Source organism: Eptesicus fuscus, chromosome 15 (assembly GCF_027574615.1).
Source record: "Eptesicus fuscus isolate TK198812 chromosome 15, DD_ASM_mEF_20220401, whole genome shotgun sequence".
NCBI classification, from domain to species: Eukaryota; Metazoa; Chordata; class Mammalia; order Chiroptera; family Vespertilionidae; genus Eptesicus; species Eptesicus fuscus.
The window spans coordinates 41,230,403-41,242,422 of NC_072487.1; the positions used below are offsets into that span (position 1 = coordinate 41,230,403).

General features: G+C 42.0%; 1 protein-coding gene across 3 annotated transcripts in view; it reads left to right on the forward strand.

The window, feature by feature from the left end:
- Window positions 1–12,020, forward strand: part of VPS13A (vacuolar protein sorting 13 homolog A) — a 220,370-nt gene that overhangs the window by 85,112 nt on the left and 123,238 nt on the right. For all 3 annotated transcript variants that reach the window (XM_008142061.3, XM_008142063.3, XM_008142064.3), the window contains exons 24-27: window positions 2,531–2,612; window positions 4,834–4,988; window positions 5,277–5,433; window positions 10,338–10,417. In XM_008142061.3, the coding sequence (XP_008140283.2) occupies window positions 2,531–2,612; window positions 4,834–4,988; window positions 5,277–5,433; window positions 10,338–10,417 (474 nt within the window). The remainder of the gene's footprint in view (window positions 1–2,530; window positions 2,613–4,833; window positions 4,989–5,276; window positions 5,434–10,337; window positions 10,418–12,020) is intronic.

Sequence of the window (12,020 nt, forward strand, 5' to 3'; positions counted from 1 at the left end):
GGGCAGGACAGCGGGCGGAGAGCTATAGGAGGGTGGCAGCGAGCTACTGACTACAAGCGCAGCAGAGAACTACAGGAAGGGACAGGGCAGCAAGCTATGAGGGGGGTGGCGGGGGGAAGGAGGGGGAGAGGGGCTACAGGAGGGCAGCAGTGAGCTACTGGTGAGCTGGTGCATGGATTTGTGCACAGGGCTACTATTATATAAAAGCCAAGCGACCATTAGGACGTAATGCCTGGAACGACTGGTCGTTGTGACGCGCACTGACCACCAGGAGGCAGACTCTTAACACAGGAGCTGCCCCCCAGCCCACAGGCCCTGATAGCTGATGGGGCCTGGAGGTTAACCTCCTGGTCCCTCCCCCAGCTGGCAGGCCCTAATCACCTGATTGAGGCCAGCTGGCCAACTTCCCAGTCCCTCCCCGCGGCCAGCAGGTCCTGATCGCCCTATCGGGGCTGGGCCCCAGGCTGGGATGGGGAACCAGGAGTGGGTGGCAGCAGATGCAGGTGGCGAGGGTAGGAGGATGGGGGAAGGTGGGGAACTGTGCAGTGGTGGTGTGTGGGGGCGAGGGAAGGAGGATGCAGGGAGGCAGGGAATCGCGAGGTGGTGGTGTGTGGGCAGCGAGGGAAGGAGGAGGCGGGGAGGTGGGGAACCTGATTGTCCCTGATTGCAGGTCAGGCCTAGCGACCCCACACATGCCGGAATTTCATGCACTGGGCCTCTAGTAGTCATATAAGTAAATAAGGTAAAATAGAGTCCAGAAATAAATTCACCGAGTAATATATAGTTAATATATATTTGTTTTCTTACAAAGTTAAGTCCAGTTAAGTAGGGGGAAGAATAGTCCTTACAACAAATGGTTCTGAAATAACTAATTATTATGTGTGTGTGTGGGGGGGCGGGGGAGAATCAACACTTAACCTTAAATGGTAAATGAAATTTAGCTTGAAATGGAACATAGTCCTAAACATAAAGGGCTAAGGGTATAAAGTTTCTTTAACAAAAAAATGGAAGAGAAAACCTTTGAGTCCTTGTGGTAAGTAAAGATATCTTGGGTTTTAAAAAAATGCAAATATAGAAGAAGAAAAAAATTAATTACAGTTCATGAAAATTAAAATTTTCTGATTTTTGAAAGACACTTAAAAATGAAAAAGGCAAACTGATCAGTCGGGAAAAAATGTTTGCAACACATATAACTTAAAAGACTTATCCAACATGTATAAGGAAGCCAACAGCCAAATAAGAAATGAGCAGACAGACACATGACTAGGTGTGCCTTTGTTACTCATCAGGAAAATGCACAATAAAACGATTCTTTTTGGACTTTAGATGTCAAAAATTTTAGTACATTAAAAATTAAAATTAGGGCATCATGGTCATTACCTTTTGGGAGTATGTGTAATGATTCTGGAGAGCATGAGGGAGCTACTGAGTTGTTGGTAATGTTATGGATCTGGATTTTGGGTGCGTGAGTGTGTTTAATTCTTGAAAATTTATTGAATTTTATACTTAGAGTTATGTATTCCTATGTAGTAGTTTACATTTTAATAAAAATGTTTTCCCAAAATGAACAGGATTCAGAGGACAAACACAAATAACCCATGAACCTATATTATGATGTGTAACTATTTCTTGTGAAATTGTAATTAAAACTAGGATGAAATTGGCAGTGACATTGGCAACATTTAAAATGTTTGAAAATGTTAAGCATTTGTGAGGTTATGGAGCCATATAAATTTTAATCTGCTGCTGATGTTAGTGTAATCAGGACAAAGAATTAATGGTGTATTCATTAATGGGATATAGTATAGCAACAATAATGAGATTCAATGTAGATAAAATTAGAGATTATTTTGTAGAGTAATGCACAGGAAAATATGTGCCAATATTTTCTTCTTCTGCAGTATAGAAAGATGCAGAGGTAAAATGCATTATTTAGAAAATCATTCATAGGTTAAAAAACACATAAACTAAATAAAAGCAAGATCATGATTAGTGGTAGGGAATTTGATCAAGGAGCACATCAAGTGCTCCTAGGTGAGGTATGGTATTGTTTTGTTTCTTGGCCTGGGTAGGAAGATTCAGGGGTGTCTTTTATTATGATTTTTAAACTGTATTACATGTTTTTGTATGCTATATTTCCCAGAACAGTAAAGATATTTACTGAAATATCTTTTAAAAGTTAAAAATAAAACTGCAACTCCTCAACTAGTAAGGCTTTAAATATTGAGACTTTCGTTTGTTTCTGATGGATGTCATAAAGGTGGCTTTCTTATTTTGTAAGATGCTGAGTTTAGATATATTTAAGATCTCTTTCTATTCAAAGCCTCTCAAAAAAAATTAAAGTAGTTCTGCAGTTTATATTTAGCTCTGATACTGTAAAAACACTTCTTTAAATATACATTTTATAATTTAGTTGTCTAATTCAGACTGGATTTCTCTCTTTTTTTTTTCCCCGGGCATCACAATTGTCTTAGAATTTTGAATAAAAAAAATCTTTGTGCTAATAAACAGTGAATTCCTTTTCTTTCAGATGCAGAGGTCCACTTCATTGGGAGCACCACAGATTTCACAGAAAGTGATTCCTCTCTTGGAACTTGCAGGTGTTGAATATGGTAAAATGAAAACCACTTTAGGAAATTTTCCTTATTATAATTATCTTTACGGGAATAATTTTTATTTTGAAACCATATAAAAATTTCAGGCAATAGCAGATATTTGTATGTTTTCCAGAAATTTTACTAAAATTTCTTTAAAACAGTATAATTTGGGTGTTCCTTAAAGTTACTTTTCCAGTGAGAATTTTGGTACATAAAAGTTGAACTCAATTGCAAGGACCACTGGTAATTAAATTATCTTAATTCTGCTGTGAGCTAAGAGATCCCATGAAACTTTGTAGATGTCTATTGATAATGTGTTACTTAGTTATGTGGAGAATTTTGTTATTGTAAGTTTTTAGTTTTTATATTTTCCTTTTTTATTAAAGGAATAAAATCAAATCTTAATATATACTTAACGCATGAAAACTGCTAAATATTTTGACATCAAAAAAACGGCTTTTTCTTGGCTACATTGGAAATAAAAATAAATGTATTTTTCAGTTTTTAAGACTTTTAAAATTGCTAAGTGTTAAATAACAGAAATTGCTATGTTGATTCTCAGGTTTCTAGAGAATGTTTTCCTTTGTGTGTGGTGACAAGGAGGGAAGGGGAGGGAGGTTTGAGGAGGGAGGGGATGTTCGTGAGATTATCTACTCTAAATTCAGTCTTAGGTTATTAGGGATATACTTGAGCTGGTTTTAGCTTCCTTTAAACTTTCTTTTAATGGTTTTACTAGTTTTTGAGTTCTTTTTCAATAACCAATTCTAGAAATTTATAATCTATACTAGAGGCCCAGTGCATGATTGAATCATATACGTGTAGGGTCCCCTACACGCTTTCGCTTTTCGCGGTGGAGCTGGGTGCCTGTCCGCTGGTGCACCAGGCCTTTCCGAAGCCTCTGGCTCAGTGGAGGCTTCTGAAAGGCCTGGTGCCCGAGCAGACAGGCACCCAGCTCCCCCACTTTTGATGGTCCGCGGCCGCTGAGGGGGGCTACCCTGCTGTTGAGAGGCGCAGGGGGCGGGACTCCCGCCCCCTGCGCCTCTCAATGGCCGCTGAGGGGGGCTGCCGCAGACACCTGGCTACCCTGCCATTGAGAGGCGCAGCTGGGTGTCTGCGGCAGGCCCTCTCAGCGGCCACGGATCTGGCCGTTGAGAGGCGCAGGGGGCAGGAGTTCCGCGCCCTGCGTCTCTCAACAGCAGGGTAGCCCCCTCAGTGGCAGCGGATCCGTGCCTCTCAATGGCCGGATAGGCCACCCCGAGTCCCGCCCCCCAGCCTCCCGCCGCCCAATCGTGGGCGTAGTGGAGTGATGGTAATTTACATGTTACTCTATTATTAGATAGGATATATATATATCCTATATAATAAAACCCTAATATGCAAATTGATTGAACAGCAGAACGACTGGTCGCTATGACGTGCACTGACCACCAGGGGGCAGATGCTCAGCACAGGAGCTGCCCCCTGGTGGTCAGTGTGCTCCCACACGGGGAGCACTGCTCAGCCAGAAGTCCTGAGCCTGGCTCATGGCTGGTAAGCACAGTGGTGGAGGTGGGAGCTTCTCCTGCCTCCGCAGCAGCGCTATGGACCCCTCGGGGCATGTCCGCCTGCTGGCTTAAGCTGGCAGGCAGACATCGCCCAAGGGGTCCCGACTGGGAGAGGATGCAGGCTGGGCTGAGGGAACCCCCCCCTCCCCCGCCCCAGTGCACGAATGTTGTGTATTGGGCCTCGTGTGTGTGTGTGTGTGTGTGTGTGTGTGTGTGTGTGTGTGTGTGTGTGTGTGTGTGTGTGTGTGTATGACATAGTATTCCATCTCAGTTTATTCATTCAAACTTCCAGACCTGCCTTCTGCTTTTAGTATTGCAGAGTTTGTAACTAAGTCCTTTTTTGCTCCAGGTAGAATGAGCATGTTGGTGTGTTCCTTTGCATATTTATAATGTGGTAATCACTCGCATTGTCATTTGCTATAAAATTTAACCAGTTTTAGATAGACCAATGATTTTAAAAGGTGATGTTCATTAAGGTAAACATTGCATTTTATAATTTTCAATACTTTCTTGTCATTAAGAATGTTATTTGTTCAGATATAATCTCTGTATTTTTAAGATTTCTTTTTTATCTTTATATTAATAAAAAAATAAACCCTAGTGTATTAGTGCTCATATTTACTTTAGAAAAATTATAAATGTTATTAAGTAAATCATTGTTATTGACTTAAACAATGTTCTCTGATATTTAGAGTCAGAGGAGGAATTTTATGATGCACCATGTAGTCCCGTGGAAGAATATTTTCAGTCAACAGCTAGTGTTAAAAGTTATCAACAAAATAAGCTTCCAGAACTGGATTGTTCAAAAAATATGATTCAGTATAAAATAAGATTTGAAGTGCCAGAGGTATGCACCATTGTAAATTTGATATTTGTTTCTTATTTCTATTCACAACTTATTTATATAGTGTTATTACTAATAGGCACTGTTGCTTTCATTCTGTTTACCCGAATCCAGATGTTATTGTGTTGTCCTTCCTTTTTGTGTGTGTATATGTATGTTTGTGTGCTTATAAAATCTTTCCTAAATTTTAAATACATATTTATGTCATATGTATACCTCATAAATCCATATATAACCATCATCTACATAAGCAGTTGTTTGATTTAAATAATGATCGTTTCTTTTCTCCAGGTATCGGTTCAATTTTATCACCTCGTTGAGGATTGTGAACTACCTGTGGTAGAAATTGTTGTCTTAGGATTGGGCACAGAAGTAGAACTTAGAACATTTGATTTGAAAGCCAATGCCTTTTTGAAAGAATTCTGCTTAAAATGCCCAGAATACTTGGGTAAGAATCTCTCTTTTAAAATAAGTAATTTTAGTAATTGACTTCCTACTGTAGAGTTTTTATTACTCTAGGCATTAAATAAGTATATTCGCTAAAACATTCTCAGAAAAATATTATATTATGAATTAATATATATCTCTATCTCTATCTATCTATCTAGCAATCTATCTATCTATCTATATATATCTTTTATCTTTCACTTGGGAATCTAGGTAGACCAGATAGAAAATGAAGATTATTTTTTATTATTATGGACAATAAAATAGTCATGGTTACATTTTAAATCTTTTAAACTTAATCCTTCAACACTGAATTTGTTTCCTATCCAATATAATAAAACACTAATATGCAAATCTACCGAACTGCGGAACAACTGGTCACTATGATGCACATTGACCACCAGGGGGCAGACGCTCAAAGCAGGTCAGTGCGCTCCTGCAGGGGGAGCACTGCTCAGCCAGAAGCCGGGCTCATGGCTGGCAAGCACAGCGGTGGTGACAGGAGCCTCTCCCACCTCTACGGCAGCGTTAAGGAGCAGCAAGCCTGGCTTCTGGCTGGCAAGCGCAGCACTGGTGGTGGGAGCCTCTCTCACCTCTGCTGTAGGCGGGCAGTAAGGAGCAAGGGGTCCTGGACTGTGAGAGTCCCAGACTGTGAGAGAGATGTCTGAATGTCAGCTTAGGCCCGATTCCAATGCACCGGGTGTCTAGTTGATACTGTAACATATTACCACAAACTCAGTGTCTTAATACAAATTTGCCCTAACTGGTTTGGTTCAGTGAATAGAGCATCGGCCTGTGGACTGAAGGGTCCCAGGTTTGATTCCAGGCAAGGGCATGTACCTTGGTTGTGGGCACATCCCCAGTAGGGGATGTGCAGGAGGCAGCTGATCGATGTTTCTAACTATCTCTCTCCCTTCCTCTCTGTAAAAAATCAATAAAATATATTTTAAAAATACAAATTTATTATCTTAAACCAGAGGCCGGTGCATGAAATTCGTGCATGGGGGGTGGGGGAATTGTGTGTCCCTCCGCCCAGCCTGCACCCTCTCCAATCTGGGACCCCTCGAGGAATGTCCGACTGCCCATTTAGGCCCGATCCAGGTGGGATCGGGCCTAAACGGGCAGTCGGACATCCCTCTCACAATCTAGGCTGCTGGCTCCCAACCACTCGCCTGCCTGCCTGCCTGCCTGCCTGCCTGCCTGATTGCCCCTAACTGCTTCTGCCTGCCAACCTGACCCTAACCACTTCTTTGCCAGCCTGATCAACACCTAACTCCTCCCCAGCTGGCCCGATTGCCCCTAACTGCCCTCCCCTGCCGGCCTGGTCACTCCTAACTGTCCTCCTTGCAGGCCTGGTTCCCCCCAACTGCCCTCCCCTGAAGGCCTGGTTCCCCCCCAATTGCCCTCCCGTGCAGGCCTGGTTGCCCCTAACTGCCCTCCCATGCCAGCCTGGTCACTCCTAACTGCTCTCCCTGCTTGCCTGGTCACCCCTAACTGCCCTCCCCTGCTGGCCTGGTCCCCCCAAACTCCCCTCCCTGCAGGCCTGGTTCCCCCCAACTGCCCTCCCCTGCAGGCCTGATCTCCCCCAACTGCCCTCTCCTGCAGGCCTAGTCGCCCCCAACTGCCCTTCCTGTAGGCCTGGTTTCTCCCAACTGCCCTCTCCCCTGCAGGCCTGGTCCCCCCCAACTGCCCTCCCTTGCTGGCCTGGGTCCCCCACAACTATCCTCCCCTGTAGGCCTGGGTCCCCCACAACTATCCTCCCCTGTAGGCCTGGTCGCCCCCAACTGCCCTCCTCTGCTGGCCCGGTCACCTCTAACTGCCCTCACCTGCAGGCCTGATTGCCCCTAACTGCCCTCCCTTGTAGGTCTGGTTCCTCCCAAATGCCCTCCCCTGCTGGCCTGATCGCCCACAGCTGCCCTCCCCTGCTGGCCATCTTGTGGTGGCCATCTTGTGTCCACATGGGGGTGGCCATCTTGTATGTTGGAGTGATGGTCAATTTGCATATTACCTCTTTATTATATAGAATATCTTTAGATCAGAAGCCTGACATGAGTCTCAACAAGCTTAAATCAAGGTGTCAAAAGGAATTCCTTTTTTGGAGCCTCTAGGACAGGGGTGGGGAACCCTTTATCTGCAAAGGGCCAATTGGATATTTATAACATCACTAGAGGCCCAGTGCATGAAACTCATGCACTGGTAGAGTCCCTAGTGGCTGGCGGCAGCTGGCCGGGGTACTCCCTCCCTTCCCCCGGCCGGCCCCGCCCCCTGGTCAAATTGCCGGAAGAACTCCCAGTTGAGGGGACAATTTGCATACTATGCTTTTATTATATAGGATTTGTGGGCCATACAAAATTATCAACTTAAAAATTAGCCTGCTATATTTGGTCAAACATTTAACTCACCCCTAATGCCTTGGAAGGGCCTTATATGGTCTTTGAGCTGGATATTCCCCACCCCCTGCTCTAGGGAAGTTTCATTTCCTTTCTCACTCAGGCTTTGACAGAATTCAATTCATGTGGTTTAAGTCTTTTCCCCTGCTGACTGTTGGGCAAAGGCTGTCCTTAACTCCTAGTGGAATCTCTGGGTTCTTGCACATAATCCCCTACATCTCAGAACAAGCAAAGGGTATTAGATCTTTCTTATGCTGTCATCTCTCTAACCTCTTCTTTTGGCTTTTGATTCCACTCTTAAAAACTAAGGTGATTAGTTGGGCATATGTGGACCATCCAGGATAATTTCTCCTTAACTTTACCTTTCAAAGTCCATTTTGTCATTTGAGATATTTTTAGGTTTTGGGCAATTAGAGCACAGACATCCTTGGAGAGGGGAGCATGGCATCATTTTACCTACCACAAACATTTTATGTTCCATAATCATAATGGATAAATTACATGATACCTTAGAAAATATTTCCATTGCCTACGTTAGGCATTTAGGAGGGTATTATTCATATTTCCTCCTTATAATTTTGTGTTTTCCCCTAAAAGATAATTCTGAATGGTTGATGATCAAGACAAACTATTTATTTATAATGTTGATGCTTTTTACTTACTTTTCTTTACTAAATAGTCTGGCGAGGACTTCTGATACCATGTTCAATAAAGGTGGTGAGAGTGGACTTCTTTGTCTTGTTCCTGATCTTAGAGGAAAAGCTTTTAGTATGTATGATGTTAACTGGGGTCATGTCATATATAGCATTTATTATGTTGAGAAATATTTTCTCTGTACTCACTTTGTTGAGAGTTTTGCCATAAATGGATGTTGGATTTTGTCATAGGCTTTTTCTGCTTCTATTGAGATGTTCATATGCTTTTTATCCTTTATTTTGTTAATGTGGTGGATCACATTGATTAATTGATTTGTGGATAGTGAACCATCTTTACATCCTTAGAATGAATCCTACTTGATCATGGTGTATGATCTTAACGTATTGTTGAATTCGCTTTGCTAATATTTTAGTGAGAAATTTTGCATTGATGTTCATTAGGAATACTGCTTATAATTTTTATTGTGGCATCCTTGTGTGGTTTTGATATCAGGGGAATGCTGGCCTCTTAAAATGAGTTGAACGTTTTTCCCCCCTTTTCAGCTTTATTTCAGTTTGGTAAATATTTGGTGCTAATTCTCCTCTGATGTTTGGTAGAATTCACCAGTGAGGTCGTCTAGTCCTGGGCTTTTGTTTGTTGGGAGGTTTTTGACTGTTGATTGAATCTCCTTATTAGTAATTGGTTTACTATTTTATGTTTCTTTTAAAAAATATATTTATATTGATTTAAGAGAGGAAGGGGGAGAGAGAGAGAAACAGCAATGATGAAAATCATTGATCAGTTGCCACCTACATGCCCCCTACTGTGGATCAAGCCCACAACCTGGGCATGTGCCCGACCAGGAATCAAACCCTGACCTCCTGTTACTTAGGTTGACGCTCACCACTGAGCAACACTATTCGGGCTATTTTCTGTTTCTTGATGATTTAGATTTGGAAGATTGTATGTTTTGGGAATTTGTCCATTTCTTATAGATGTCCAGTTTGGTGGTGTATAATTTTTCATGAATACAAAGTCTCATGATCCTTTGTATTTATGAGCTATCTCTTATAATGTCTCCTCTTTTATTTTACTTATTTGAGTCCTCTCTTTTCTTCTTGGTGAATCTAGCTAAAGGTTTGCCAATTTAATCTATTTAAATTTGGAGGATTCTGTGGATTATGTTGCATTTTTTCCTCAAGAGTAGTATGATTGTTTTAATCCTTCCTTCCAGTCTCTAGATACTATTGTATAATATATTACTTACAGCATAAGTAATATGGTGATGATAATTTTATGGGCTTTATATATAATACTCTTCTATAGCAGTTTCCCACTTAATAGATTTTGAACAGAAGCAATAATACAACTAGTAACATCTGATTATATGCTATAGGGTTTATTTTAATCTATATTAATATACGGAAACTAATAAAAACTTAGTTTCTCATAACATACCTAGTTGATTTCTTCTCAACAATTAGGTTTTCCGGGAGTCTGATAAATTTTTTTGAAGCTATTTCAGTAGCTCAGGATCAGAATTCTCTTCATATCTTTTCATTGTTCACATTAGCCATTATGCTTTTTTTTTTTAATTTAAACTGATTGCTACTTTTTTTTTTTAAAGCTTACCTCCTAACTGTGTTTGGCAGGATAGAGATTTTAGCATTTTGCATAAGAGAAGGGAAATAAATTGAGGAGAATTATGTTTTTAGAGTTTAAAATAAAGGACAATAGACCTGAGCTGGGTAAGATAGAATCCAAAGCTCAGAACTGATATAGAAAATTCTTCTTTTCCAATTTTATATTTAATATCATTGCCTGCATTTATACTCACTTAGTTTTACTATGAGAGAATAATTTTAAAAATTATTTTTAGATGTAAACGAAAAGCCAGTTTATTTGATTACAACACTGGATAACACAATGGAAGATCTGTTAACACTGGAGTATGTGAAGGTAAGCAGTACCATTTATATCTGCTTGCTGTGGTAAATGTGCAGCTGAAATGTTATAATCAAATTTTGTAAGTTTAGTGATATTCAGTTTAATCATGATTCTATTGAAATCTCTATAATGCTTAAAACTTTAAGAGTGTTTTGTTTTGTGCTCTATTAAATAGAACACTTCATATAGAAAATGAGAAGTCTTCATCTAAGTAGAAATAATCTGCAGTTTTTTTCCCCCATCAGGGTATCAAAAAGAAAGAAACTCTTTAATCTTGATCCTATTTGTTGTGATATATGATGTGAAATGCTTTCACTTCATCTCACATCATATATTTCCTACAATTGTTCTGAAATCACCTAATTTTCCTGGTGTCAGTGACTCCTGGTGTCATCTCTTTTCTATTGACTTATGATATCTATTTTATCATGTGTGTTTTTATATATACTGTGGTATACTTACGATTTAGTCCATGTTTTCATTGACCTATTTTTATGTAAGTGCCATATCTATATATATAAAAGCCTAAGCGACCGTCACAACCGAAACAACCGAATGGATGACCGAACAGGCTGCATGGGGTGACCAGACCAGCGGGGGGGGGGGGGGGGCGGGGATTAGTGAGGGCCGACCAAATGACTGAGCAGTGAGCTGTGTGGGGTGACCAGGCCAGCGGGGGCGGGGGGAACAGTGAGGGGCGACCAGGCTGGTGGGGGGCAGTTGGGGGTGACCAGGCCATTGGGGGGGCAGTTAGGGGTGATCAAGCAGGCAGACAGGTGAGCAGTTAGGAGCCATTGGTCCTGGATTGTGAGAGGGATGTCTGACTGCCAGTTTAGGGCCTGTGGGATCAGGCCCTAAACTGGCAGTCGGACATCTCCCGAGGGGTCCTGGATTGAAGAGGGTGCAGTCTGGGCTGAGGGGACCCTCCCCCATGCACGAATTTCGTGCACCGGGCCTCTAGTCCTATATAATCCTATATAATAAAAGGGTAATATGCAAATTGACCCTAAAGGTGGAACAATTGGGAAAGACTGGTTGCTGTGACATGCACTGACCACCAGGGGCAGATGCTCAACATAGGAGCTGCCCCTTGGTTGTCAGTGCACTCCCACAGCGGGAGCTCCGCTCAGCCACAAGCTGGGCTGACAGCTGTGAGCACAGCGGCAGTGGCGGGAGCCTCTCCCACCTCCTTGGCAATGCGAAGGATGTCCAATTGACATCCCCCAAGGGCTTCCAGGTTGCCAGAGGAATGTCTGACTGCCAGCTTAGGCCTGATTCTAAGGGGAGCGGGCCTAAGCTGGCAGGTGGACATCCCCTAAGGGGTCCCATACTGGAGAGGGCACAGGCCAGGCTGAGGGACCCCCCACCCCCGAGTGCATGAATTTTTGTGCACCGGGCCTCTAGTTATTTTAATAATTACTTCATAGTAAGATAATGCTGAAAGAGTAATTAACGCAGAATATTTAGATATTTGGTGGACAATTCTGTCACAAATTTTGTTTTCACATACAGGAAGAATTAGGAAGGACCTTATATAGTTGTTGATGACAATGATTGTTCTCCATACTTGATAATATTTAATTTTTTACTCTTGATAATTTAATACTTGCCATCT